The sequence below is a fragment of the Strix uralensis genome, chromosome Z, assembly GCF_047716275.1.
Source record: "Strix uralensis isolate ZFMK-TIS-50842 chromosome Z, bStrUra1, whole genome shotgun sequence".
NCBI classification, from domain to species: Eukaryota; Metazoa; Chordata; class Aves; order Strigiformes; family Strigidae; genus Strix; species Strix uralensis.
Genome location: NC_134012.1, coordinates 87673490 through 87687476, shown reverse-complemented (window position 1 = coordinate 87687476; position 13987 = coordinate 87673490). Strand labels below are relative to the sequence as shown.

Here is a 13987-nt window from a genome sequence, read left to right as displayed (position 1 = left end):
GGTAGTGGGGGAGGGAGCTACAGTGGTGGACCCCTCCGAGAAGCTTCTCGAAGTTCCCCCGGCTCCAAGTCGGATCCACCTCTGACCAAGGTCAAGCCAATTAGCGACGGTGGCTGCACCTCTGTGATAATGTATTTAAGGGGAACCTGGAAGGAGAAGTGGGAGTTGTGAGGAGGAGTTGCAAAGAGGACACCTATGCAAACACCAAGGTCAGTGGAAGAAAGGAGGAGGAGGAGGAGGGGGAGATGCACCGGAGCAGAGACTCCCCTGCAGCCCATGGTGAGAGGGCAGGCTGTGCCCCTGCAGTCCATGGAGGTCATCGGTGGAGCAGATGCCCACCTGCAGCCCGTGGAGGACCCCACGCTGGAGCAGGTGTCTGCGCCTGAAGAAGGCCTGAGGGAAGCCCCAACCGTTGCAGTTCGGATCTGGGAGGACTGCAACATGTGGGAGGGACCCAAGCCAGAGCAGCTCAGGAAGAGTCTGCAGCCCATGGGAAGGACTCAAGTCAGAGAAAGTTTGTGGAGGACTGCCTCCCGTGAGAGAGACCCCACGCTGGAGCAGGGGAAGAATGTGAGGAGTCCTACCCCTGAGGAGTAAGGAGAGGCAGGACTGACTGCACCCCCCAATTCCCTGCCCACTGCACCACTGGGGGGTAGGAGGTAGAGAAATCGGGAGCCTAAGAAGGAAGGGGTAGGGGAGGGTGTTTTGAAGATGTGGTGACACTTCTCACCGTCCTACTCTGTTAGGTGTTGTTGTTAGTGTTTGAATTAAATTTAAATTTATGTTCTTCTTCTTCCCCTAATGAGTCTGTCTTTTGCCCATGACCATAATGGGTGAGTCATCCCTCCTGTATCTCGATTCCCAAGCCTTTTGCTTTATTTCCTCCTTCCCATTCCTGAGGGGGAAGCGGTGAGTGAAGCTGCGTGCTGCACAGCTGCCCTCTGGGTTCAAACCATGACATTAACAAAGAATAAATCAAATTTCAAAGGTAATGAATAACGTACCTAGCAAAACAAAATAAAACATCCCTTCAGCAGGAATTTTGCTAATCACTTTCTGGATTCAGAAACAGAGTCTGTACCATGAATTATATGGAAAAAGTGTAATCCCTTCCTTCTTGAAGATTACTCCAAACAGTGACAATATGCAGTGCAGACAGTAGTCTATTAAGATTCACTGCGTAAGCAGCAAAGCATTTCATAAAAAGTACGTAGCGAAGAGCCAGGTAACAACAAGACTTTAAATCACAGACATTGGTATAAAAAACATTTCTGCATGAATCTTCACCCTATGAGCCTGGTAACAGCAACAACCCCTTCATGCCCTAATGCTATACTTCTCCTGCTGCATCGTCACTAATATTTGCCATCAAGATTCATTCTCCACCGAGAGAATTACATCCAATCCCACTTTATTTGAAGCTGCTGTAAAAACTCCCACTGATTTCAAAGCTAGAAGGTATAAGTTACCAGTAAATCTTTCAAAATGAAGACCCACTTTAAAAGTTTGGCTTGCCTTTTTCTATTACTCTGCACATCTCTTAGTTTGAAAGGTTCAACATCAATTCTCAGTAACTGGATAGGTTTAGTTTGGTCTTGTCCAAAGGAAGAACCGGATACAGTATGATGCTGGCGGCGTTGCTCAAATGCAATAATATCTTGAACTGGAATGAGTTTTGGTACCTGAAAAGTATTCAGAGAGAGAAAAAAGCAAACATGAAACACCAGTGCAGAAGCAGAGAGGGGAACTCCAAGTAGATTGGATGAAAAGAGCAGGTCCAGTTTGAATTTCAGTTAAACAAACACAACTGCTGTAGCAATTTGTAGAGAAAGAAAACGTAGTATTAACAGCATCAGACCAGAATCTCAGCTCATGTGTACATGTGTAAACTATTTTCTGAAAGTAAACTAAAATATATGCATTTTCTCCACAGAATGTGCTTCACTAGTATTTGCATTTCTAATGTATGTAGTCGAGGATGAAGGTAGGAACTGTGCAGTGTAGACAGGGACTAAAGAAGGACCTTTCAAGGAAAAACATTTCCATTCTTTCCAACTGGAATGCGCAAGCATATGAGTCTATCACAACAACACTTTTCAAAACATCAGGTCCTCAACATCCAGAAGATAAGATTTTCTTACCAAGCCTTTCAGCATTCCATTTCTGTCCTTACAAAAGAGGATTTCTTATTGCATTGATTTTAAATTTAATTTAAATTTCTGTAAAAACAGAACTATTTTTTACCATATAAATATTATCCAGTATTTCAGATAGTAAATTCCTTACATTCATTATTAATGAACTGTGGCGTCAATGAACTATGGAATGTGGAATCAATCTAATGTCATTAAAAACATTTTCAAGCTTGCAGCCTGCCTCATATTGACATGCCAATAAGAAGGTACTTTAGTTTCAGATCCTTTCTGTTAGCTGTGCTGAACACTTCCATATTTCATAGTCTGGAAACATTAACTTATTTTTGATGAATAAGAAACCATGAAACTGAAAAAACCCTAGAACTTAGAAAAATATATTATTTAAATCCAGTACCTTCTTTTTTTGAGATAAATCAGCACGGAGTAGTGTTATTCCTGTGCGCTGCACTGTTTCTCTGCAGTCAGCCTCCTTTCTTGCAGGTTTAACAGGTATTAAAGTAGTAGTGATGGGCTGCCTTACAAATGGTGGAACTCTAGGCACTGGGTCAAGTCGCAATAGTGGAATACCAGACAGGTTCTGAGTGATCAGTGCTTTGTCCATATTCACATTTGCAGAGAACTGCTGCTCAGGTGAAACTTCTTGCTGTCCTTCATGCTGACCTAGACTCAGGAGTTTGGGAGGTCCCTTATGCACTGCTTCTGCCCATGTTTTCTTTTCCTCATGCATTTGCCTTGGGATCTCAGATTCATATCTACTCATGTTCAAATCTTCTTTTGACTTACTCTTTCCTGGTGTGTGTGATGACTGATGGTTCCATAAGGGATCTGATGAACCCCAAGCTACTCGTGGTACTGGGGGTGGTCTAGCAAAAGCTGATGACATTTCTATTGGATGTAAAAATTCTGGTTTGGAATGATAACCTGATTTAAGCCTAAGCAACGGAAATCCCTTTGAGTAATTCAGGTTTTTTTCAATAGGGATAAGCTTTGGTGTTTTCTGGATGTCTGCAGAAGTAGCTAGGAGAGGAACTGGTTCAGTAGGTGCTGAAGAATGCAAATCTTGAGACGGTATCATAAATCCTGTTTCTCTGCTGTGGCTTTCTAACAGGTTAAAAGAAACATTCACATCCAGATGATTCTAAATCAGAGAAGCAAACAGAAGAGCATTTAAACATATGTTGAAATAGCAACCATGCACTAAATATGCACAAAAATAGTATCTTTTTTGTCTACAGCAAAAACATTTCCTAATTTAACAGGACAGATAACATATCAGATATACAGAACAGTCTTCATAAATGACACTTTGATATGCCTACTTTTATATGGCCATTGCTGCTTTCATCTCTTAAAGTATTCCTTGGTTGAAAATCAGAGCTCTTTCGACCTGGTTTTCCTTTATCGTCTTGAGTGGGCAGTTGTGTTTTCAGAGAGCCATTGCCTTCAGCAGTGTGTGCAGGCTGGCTTCCTTCCAGGTGAACAGATTGATGCTGTTGCAAAATGTGTTGCACATTTGGCAGGTTGGCAAAGGATGACTGCACTATTTGCATTAAACTCATGAAGTTGATTTGCTGTAGCTGGATACACACATAAAAAGTTAACACTGTAAACAACTTTAATCTTAACAAAATTTCTATGTCTAGTCTATGTTATAACTGTTCATTATCCTGTTAATACAGGTGACAAAATAAACATCCCAAAGTTTCAATAACAATTCCTATCTATGATTACACTTATTGTACTAGGCTTTCTTTTCAGATACATTAAATACCTGCCACAGACAGGTTATGCTACAGCAAGACAAATGCCTTCACATTTTTTGTGAAGTTTGAGTAAATGTAAGGTCACATAAAATTGTCTCAATGTACTAACAAAAATTAAATCCTAGTATAGCTGCAAAGTTATTACAGATTCAGAATTTTTCCTAATCTATACTATTAGAGCACTCTGAGTTATGTGAACTAAAACACACTCAAATTTTTATTATCGTATTACTCATTTTCTTGAGTCAAAAACAAGAGTTAAGTCTAAAATAAGTTTTCACAGTGGTTTACATAGAACTAGAGATCTCTTTCAAAAACAACCACAGGCAGAATACCTTTAAAACTAATTATCTCCATTGTTTTGTACTGTGAACACTATTTTCAATAATGAGATGTTCTCACCTGAACTAACTTAAACATTTCATCTTGGAGCATCTGCCTGACAGTTTCTGATGTGTTTTGTTTCTCTTCTGTAGGGACTTCTTCCTTGACTTCTTGCTTCTTTGCACAAATGGAAGTATTGGAGGCAACACTTGACATAGCTGACACAATGGTCTGAGAAGGCTGACTATCACTTGGAGAAATCTCTGTATTACTTAAGAAGGAAAAGACCAAAACTATGAAACACATTCATAGTTCAGAACACCTAGATAAAGTTGTCTTAAATCAATCCAGAAAATTTTACAGATATCTTCATTTTTCTAAAGCACAATTAATTTGTAGGAACAAGTTAATAATTAACCTGCACAATCTTCACTGAAGAGTATGTATGACATCCTTTTCCTAACACTTCCTAATATGAATGAAAAACAGTAGTAAAGATTTAAGTTCTATTTGATTTTTTTAGTCACGAGGGTATCTTCACTAGAGATACAGGCAGAAAACACCTGGACAGAAAGAGGGCCTGGTTAGTCATAAAAGCAAACAGCTGAAAATGGAGAAGGACATGATTAGCTGAAATAAGAGAGATGGCAGATGTTCACTTTCACTTAACAAAATAAGTGCCTTTATATACTTGAAATTAAAACTCAACAACAAAATGTCAGATCAGAATTAAAGTAACATGTACCAGATGATACAACATACAGAATTTTCCAACAGAAATGATTAGATCTTTTAGTAGGTAGAGACTATAAAGTAGATGAAGTCCTTAAATGAAGAAGAGAGAGGTAGGATTTACATCCAGTAACGAAGAAACTGAAGGGCTTTACCTACATCAACAGAAATTGATTCAAAAGACATTTCTCTGTTTAAGAAAAATGCTGACATTGCTATGGGTACAGGCAACCGTTGGGAGGATTTTTCACAACTGAACAGGATGGCCCCCAAGGATGTGAAGAAATAGAAGCATAAAGCAATGACTAGTAAGTAATACTGAAAAGGTTTTGTATGTGCAATAGTTGTGAAGGGGCACAGGAAATCTTTTGGAAGACAATTAGAATGCGTAACTATGGCCCAAAACACTCCAAGTTTGAGAAGAGGTTTTTTTTAAAAGTTGTCATGAAAATCTCAAGAAGGAAACGAGATTAGAGATGCATGAAAATGGAATCCAGAAGGATGCATAGTTCTTATCTTCCTCTAAACTGAAAAAACTCCTAGAGGACTGTTCTAGAAGTGAAAGCCTGAGATTGACCCCTGACCCCTTTTCCCAGTTTCAACCTTCTCCTTGTTTATATAAATATTATGTCTATCTAGCAATTGCTGCAGGACATATACATTTTAATATTTTTATAAAAATATCAATCAGTTTATGATGTTATTGTTCAGGTGTTTTATGTAAAAATGTATTTTCTACAGTAATATTATATAATTATAATGATTCTGCCTGGAACCAGAAAACAAAAAGTACCACTTCTCTTGAAATCTGGTACCTCTGAATTAACATGCTTGATTCACGTGGTATTCTGGACAATATGCAAGAGTGTATGATCCTCAAGGTTTCAGGGAAGGCTACTTAGTACTACAGTTTGCAGGTACACATACATTACACCTGCAAATATTTCGTAATCAAATCTACACATCATCTTACTTCAGACTGAAAATTTAAAAGGGATAGACCATTTTTTATTATATAAAACATCATAGGTTTATCTTACCTGGGAACTTCTGCGTCTTGCTCTAAAGAGAATGAGTGAGAAATGGTGCTAGTAACAACCTCAGTCATGCTATAAAGAAAGACAAAATTAGTATTGTAAACACTACAATATTTGTTATGCTGTTTATTTTCATTTTATATGTGTGTGTGTATATATATAATCTCCTGGAAACGTTATTTGAATTAGTATGACATGAAATACCTGCAAGCCATCTGATCAGAGCTGTACTCATCTGCATTGCTTTAATTACTGCATTACACTGCAATCTGAGCTGGCAAATATTGACATTCATGCTTTGTCTCCCTAGCAATTAGAAACTGACTCAAACAAAATCACTGAAAAGTTCTGTCTATTCAACACAAACAGCAGGCAAAAAAGAGGTTGATCGGAGTTGACAAAAGAGGAGAAAATACAATTTAAGCAATACTGTTAATATCATTACAATCTCCCTTCCTTAAAAAGCCAGTATCATCATAAATCCTTGCGGGACATCTTATGTGCAGTTATTGTTTCTTTCAGAACAAAAACATATCAGTTTAAAACAGCAGAAGATTCTTTCTGAAATAAGCCATTTGAAAGTTTTTCACAAACATTATATAAACACAGGAATATTTATTTATATGCCATCACAATTAGTAAGATTTTCTAAATATTAAGATATTCAGGCAATGTATATCAGAGGAAAAGGTTTCATTACTACAAATTTGGTGGATTCAAGAAGAAAGCTAACTGAAAGAGTAACAACAGGTCAATATTTTTCTGTCATTAAAACAAATGAAAAAATCTCAGAACACCAAGATTCCTCATGGTAAATATAACAGAATATCTAAACACAGGGTTCAAAGTTTCTTCCCTTGAAAAACTTTGGAGAAATGAAACAGAGCAGTAATCTATTCTAACAGATGATGTGACAATCAGGTTTATGGACTGTTTCTATGATTTTATATAGATTATCTTATAAATGTAGAGATATTTTAAAACACAACACTTTAAAAAAATCATAATGAAGAAAATTTCTTAAGTTTTGTAAAATACCTCCGTCCCTCTTTCAGGAGCTAACAAGCTTATTGTCCATATCCCTTTTTATCTCACCTTCTGCTTTCTAGACACCAACCTCTCTTACTTCTACGTTGTGTAACAAATTAACTGTTAAAATTTCCTAGAATAACAGCTCTCCACCTCTGTTTAGCCTGAAGATGCTGCTCCTATTTCAGGTGTGGAGCAGAAATTGCGCATCTGAAAGTTTTTCCAGTTATTCTCTATCCTTTTCCCAGATAGAAAATACACCTTCCCACAAACCATGCCTCTTTTATTTCATCATTACTAAAATAATCCACCCAGTACTTTGTCTATGTGAAACAGAATATAACTGATTTTGTTTCAAATTATGAGTTTGTTGCTTATAAACAACAGGAAGAACCCACTGAGACTTCACTGGATACCATAATTATAAAACTACTTTAGATTTTTAAGCAAAGTTAAAAGAGAAATTAAATCAACAAAAAAAGGTCTCTCACACATTCTGTTCAGCCATTACTTCCTTTGTTTCTTCCACCTCTTGATCTTCCTGGGGACTATCTACATCTGAAATGGAGACCTGCTGTAATACAAAAAGATACATCTGTAAATTTTATATCCCACTTCTGCTGCAAGAAAGTATTATTTTCTTAGCCTAAGGCAAACATACTTCTAATTAATCAGCCACCTGAAAAAATCTCACTGAAAATAATCAAAATTACATACTTATCAGAGGACAGCTACAGATCAGAAACAAGAAGATATCCTAATGACTCATCTGATCATTCTTCTTTTTAAGTCATTACTATGAGATTTTATTTTCAAATTCCTATCTGTATAGTACCCTGGAAATACAGTCTGCTAATCTTGAATCCCCTAGATAAAGACGAAAATGTGGAAATAACCCTATTACACACAAATTATCTACAGACTAAGAAACTGAAACAAATGTAGGATTTTACACATGCCACAGATTCACGATAGTAATATGCACTGTAGCATCGAAGACCACAATATATTTAATCCCATTAACAGCACTGAATCTGGAGTACTACAGGCAAGTAAACTGATTGCATTGCAATCCACATTTCAGCATAACAGCCCTTAGCCAACTTCAAAGAAAGCAGACTTATGACCAAAGATGGTACATGAAAAAACAAGGCTTGTTTACAGATTTGAGTCTTCAGGCAGGAGCAAAATAAACATCTTTATATATTTAATTTAAAAACAAGTAAGTGGTAGATTCTTTACTTAATCACCCTGTGACAACTTCAGAGACAGCACACACTTTTAAAGAAAAAAAAAAGTTGTTAATACAGCTTTCTAGTATAACAAAATACACATGAAAATCTGGTCAATTAACCAGAAGACCATGTTTTTAAATTCACATGCTTTTGTATATATGTGTGCATACGTAATTTTATATTAATATGTTAAAATGTATAACACTACATACTAAATATGTAGGCATATACACATTTAGTTTTACAAACAATGAATCAGTTTTCAATAGCGCTTACAGCAGATCTCACTTTACCACCGCTTAATTACTTGTGACTTTTATTATTAACAGGGAAAAAAATTCACCAATCCTAAATGCTTTAAGCCCTCAATTTCTTAAGTATACTGAGGAATTCAGAGTATTTTGAAAAGAGTATTCATAATAATTTTATGCTTCTATGCAAGATGGTGACTTGCCTTTCCTCTTTGATGTTCTACAGGTTTGATCTTGACAGAGCCATCAGAGCTCTTTGGAGTTTCATATGGCTCCTCAAAGAACTCTATAAAATAAACATAATTACTCTAAATCAGAAAACTACATGACATATAGCACTGTTATGTGATTTCTGTCAGCTGGTCACATGAGTCCACTTTTTCCATAGCAAGAAGAAAGGGTTTGAGAGATGTCTCAGCAAATTCAAAATTTGTGTTATTACTAGTGATGATGCATGTACTTGAAAAAAAAAGCTTATTTTCATGGTAGGAATATGACAAACTTAACCTAGACATATTCAGCTCTTACAGTTTTCAAATCATTTTACACAGTTGCATGACTATTTTTGGAATGAAAAGAAATGAGGGGATGAAATATGCTAATATTTCTATAGCAGAAAGTTACGTAAGCAAAAAACTGACCAGAAAGTCTTGAGAAAGCAATTGTATAACAATTAGTTATAATACAAAACAGATACAATAATAATTTCAGCAGAACAATGAACAACTTATTTCCATTTTTTGATTAAATAACAGAGGGACATATAATCCTATTCAGGCAAAATTCCTACTGTTTATGTGTCAGACCATAGTAAAAGAATATACCATAAAAACAAACCTTCTCTTTCTGATGTTACACCTAACTCCTCCTGAACAAATGGTCTCACTTCATTAAGATCTTCAGTCATATGAGGTACAGAATAAGTCCCGCAATTAATTTCCTTCTCATCAGAATATTTCGACTTTGTAGACATTCTGGTAATTTGAATTACAAAAGGTAATTAACAATAGAAATAATACAAGTATCTGACTAGTTTAAGTATATTGTTTCTCTCAGACTGCAGGCTAGTGCAGAATTGCAAAATAAACACTGCTGTGATATAATCTATGTTCATACAAATTTCCTCTCTGAATTTCACTTACACCAGGATTAATAATAATTTTTGGTATAGCTGTGATATTTTAATGACATTAATGGTACAGCCTTTCAGATGGGCTGTTTCCAGAAAAATATAACACATATGATCTACCAAAAATGGAAGGCATAAACTGTACCATGATTTCAAAATCATCTGGTTAAGATTACATTTATCTCCCTCACAGAAACCTCCTTTATTAAAAAAAAAAATTCTTGTCAGAGAAGACACACAATATTGTCTCTGAATACTAATACCAAAAGATCTTTTGATTCTTTAGTGCAGCAGAAGATCAACGTCACAAAGGACTTCAGGTTAAGGAATCTCCACCTTCAGAACTGTCTAAGGTATTAAATTAACAAATTAACAAATAAAATATGTACTCTTTTCCATCTATTTTTCTGACATGCACAGATATGAACATAGCTAGATTACAGATCCAGGGAAAAATAAACTTAACATTGTAAACTCTCATCTCCACAAAGAAAATTACACTAGAGTGAAAGTTATCTGGATTTTTTCAGAAAACCGTAATATCAATTATATCAGAAATCTAGATTCCATTTCCACATCACTAAATTTATAAACAACTACTTACAATTCACTTCATATACAACAGCTACATTGCTTTCTACCTAGAGGTACATGTGATAATGAACATTTAATCTGCCTCAGACAGCTGTAAACAAAATGCATGAGTTTGACTTTGCACTCAAAATTAAACATGTATACAACATGTAGTAACAGTAGAACTCTGCATACTGACATGCTGCTTAGCTGAGGAATTATGACCAGCTAGAGTTCTTAGGTTAAAAAAATGTAATTACCCAAAACCAGTTTCACAAAGATCACCATAGGGCTGCACACTGTGGACATCAAGAGGAGGACTGTTCAGTATGGAAGAGCCTTTGTCCATACTACTTCCTTTCTCTGTCCTAGACTGGGCTTCTGATAGAGATGCAAATTCTTTCTGATACTGATTATCTGGACTCTATAATAATGATAATGAAAGTTTAGTAGTTAAAAAAAACATAGCTGATACTTTAAAAAAAAAAACCAACGAATTCATCTAGTATGTATATGCTTATATCCTTTTCTCTGTTACAGAGATGAGAAATTCTGGATTTACAGTTGGCTGTGGAACTCGAGTTTTGCCCCTTTTTGCTTTAAGGGAAGCAATGGTCCTCTGAATTATCCAAAGAAAACATAAAATAAGAGATTTGTCAGCATCAACTGAGTGTCAATTGTCAAAGATGCTATGTGACAATTAAATATACTCTATACAAAGATATACAGTAAGATTTGGCATTCATCACGAGTTATACAAAACTCTAAAATTATCACTGAAGACAGTATGAGAGGCAAAAAGCCATATATAACCAAAATTTCGGCAGTAAGTTTTAAGTAAAATACAGGTGGCACTTGTCAGAAAACACAAACCAAAACCAAGATAAAATCTCTTTTGATACGGGAGAAAAGCCTTTTCAAAAAAATCCCGCAACCCTCTCCCCTCAAAGGCTTTCATGAAGATTAAACTAAAGAGTGATCCAGTTGTACCTAAATATAAAATAAAGCAATACTCATCAGGTTCTTCTGGCAAATCTCTTTTTATATTAACACACATTCTTCAACTCTGTGTAACAGTGCTACATAGAAATTCAAAACTCACTTTCCCTCAATCTTTAACGAGTTTAAATACTCCAGTTAGACTGTATCTACACTGTTCTGAAAGACAAATGAATTTAAATTCAAGTGTCCCCAGAGAAACTATTTCTTTATTATTTATCTTGTTTCTCCACACTCTTATCTCCAGTACTAGGTTTCTTCAAAGATGAGACGTCTAAAACTAGACACAATGACTGAACTTGTAGGAATTTACTCAAATAATGTGGTATCTAGATCAATGAATGAGATTTTAAACAGGACTTCCAAAGAGAACTTTAATCTCTTCCAAGACCAAAGTCTTCCCACAGACAGAATTTCAGTATTCCCGCAATGTTTCTGTTTTCCTAGCAACCCTGAAAGGAAAGCCTATTGATCAATATTTCAGATTTTACTGAGAACAGAACTATGAGGTAAACGTGTGTGATCTTCTTTATTGGCATAACTCACACATTTCATTGACACTTGGTCCATCCTCTTTCTTACCTTAAATTTCATGCTCTTTTCTTGAGATCCATCTCTGTGTAACTGTTCCAACAGCCACAAAGAAGTAAGGACAGCAGCTGCTGATGTTTTCACATGTATCATTGGGAAAACCTCTTCTAGGGAATCTTGTTTATTGGTACCACAAAGTAGTCTTTTATCAGACCATCTGATCATCCACTCAAGCAATTTTGCAATATTGCTCAATTTATCCATCAAAACTATAGCTAGTTCTTCTCCTGGTACAATATCACCTGTATCAACAGTTTTGTAAATGTATTTAGAAGTTGCCTGAGTTTGCAGGCTAGAAGAAGTATGGTTAGGAAAGGCCTGGCTTGTTGGTGCAACAGTGACTCCTTGATTGTCACGCTGAGCTCTGTAAATTGACTTGTGTTTTAAACCAAATAATCCTTCTTTAAGTCTTTTCATGAGCTTATGCACAGAACGTTCTGCTGTCTGTACAACGGACTGTACAACTTTTGGATTTTCAAAAGTATTTTGGTTTTCATTACAGACAGACACTGTTTCAGGATCACAAGATGCCAGGGTAACAGTATAGCAAGACCCTGCTCTAAACACACTCTGGCTTCTAGTTTTGCTTTGTCGACGTTTTAGTGTTGTATGAACATCAAAAAACAGAGAGTTCAATTCATGCTCTCGAAGAAGTCCAGAAAAGCTAGTAAGAAATGGAATTCCAAGGTCACTGTACTTTATCAGGTCTCTCTCAAGAATGTAACTCAAAAAGAGTTCTAAAAAAATAAAATATTCATCATCATCACGTTCAAATTCCCATGCACCAACTATAGGCAAATTACATTGATTATGCATGTCTTTTCCATAAACTTTGTCTTCATGTTTTGTTTTCCAGTTAAGAGCTTTTATCTTCCATATGATATTTTTGCTACCTATTTCTCCTTGTCTCTGATGTTCATTATCCCTGTAAGACAACAAACATAAGTACTGTTAATACGAAAATCCATTTTAAGAAGAATTACATGAAAAAATAAATGCAACATTAGTTCCTTTTCTTTTTCTGTTGTTAAAAATGAGAAACCAACAAACCCAAATTTACATTAATACAACATTAAGATGGCAATTTAATCAAGTGCATAATCCATAGTTTTTACATGAACAGCAACTCAGCAGTATCATGTATGAAGGTGTTCATAGCTGATAATTATTTACACTTCAACAACACATTAGTCATACAGTAACTGATATAACATTGGTAGTTCTAAGATTTGGTAAATTTGTAATTCTTCACTTGATAAATTACACAAAGTGACATCCTGTTTGCTGAAAAGATTACTTGAACAGTAAGAGACAACTTTTTTTTTCTTTTACATTTAAATAGAAAGCTTTCTGCTGTAAATTTTTTCATACCTTTGAAGTGAAGGCGTTTGAGCTCTTGTTTCTTCAGTAAACAAATCCTCAGAAAGGGTATCTGGTGTGTCAGCATCACTATATACCTGAGGATTCCCAAAATCAGTAAGTGTGCTTCTGCTTAGACTAGTGCCTGATGAGAATTTGTCATAACAGTGTTGTTCATCATCTGCTACTCCCTCTTCTGCTGGCTCCCAAATATTAGTTTCTATGGGGCCTATGTTCCTTATCACAAGTCTCAAGGCCTTCATCCTCGCTTTTTCAGTAGCCTGGATAACAACAGACATAATTTCTTCACCTTCAGGACCTACCAAAAGAAAGAAAACCAAGAGATTTTAAATGTAAACTTCTCAGTTTTCAATTATTCTCTCAAATTGAGACATGAATGAACTTTGAATCATCATAAAATATAGCCATTTAGAAATACAGACAGAAAATGGGATAAAGTGAAGAAACAACATCAACTTGGAAGTCATGATGTTGTTATTGGTACAGACATATCATACATACACACAGAAAGAAAATACAGAATTTGCCACAAAATGCTCTGAAAGTTGTCTAACTGAAAACTATAATAATTGTTTTACACGGGGTATGAAAGAAGGTATTGTCACAAGTTAATTAATAAGCAGGGTAAAGAAGAAAGTTGGTTTAATATTTTCTAAAAGAGGATTCACATCACCTTTTACAGTACTCTGTCTGAGTCGCTGCTGAAGTCCATGATATTTATCTCTTAGTGGAACTCTTACATCTTCTGGATTAGGAAATGCTTTTACAAAAATCTCTGCCACCTGCAC

At 35.8% G+C, this 13987-nt stretch overlaps 1 protein-coding gene across 1 annotated transcript in view; it reads right to left on the bottom strand.

Moving 5' to 3' along the window:
• CPLANE1 (ciliogenesis and planar polarity effector complex subunit 1) overlaps window positions 1-13987 on the bottom strand; it is a 59627-nt gene that overhangs the window by 18940 nt on the left and 26700 nt on the right. Inside the window, exons 24-35 of the mRNA XM_074856063.1 lie at window positions 13873-13981; window positions 13191-13497; window positions 11811-12744; window positions 10490-10653; window positions 9365-9501; window positions 8731-8813; window positions 7533-7615; window positions 6016-6084; window positions 4322-4514; window positions 3476-3733; window positions 2551-3294; window positions 1516-1682 (exon numbers count right to left, since the gene is read on the bottom strand). Of these exons, the coding sequence (XP_074712164.1) occupies window positions 1516-1682; window positions 2551-3294; window positions 3476-3733; window positions 4322-4514; window positions 6016-6084; window positions 7533-7615; window positions 8731-8813; window positions 9365-9501; window positions 10490-10653; window positions 11811-12744; window positions 13191-13497; window positions 13873-13981 (3248 nt within the window). The remainder of the gene's footprint in view (window positions 1-1515; window positions 1683-2550; window positions 3295-3475; window positions 3734-4321; window positions 4515-6015; window positions 6085-7532; window positions 7616-8730; window positions 8814-9364; window positions 9502-10489; window positions 10654-11810; window positions 12745-13190; window positions 13498-13872; window positions 13982-13987) is intronic.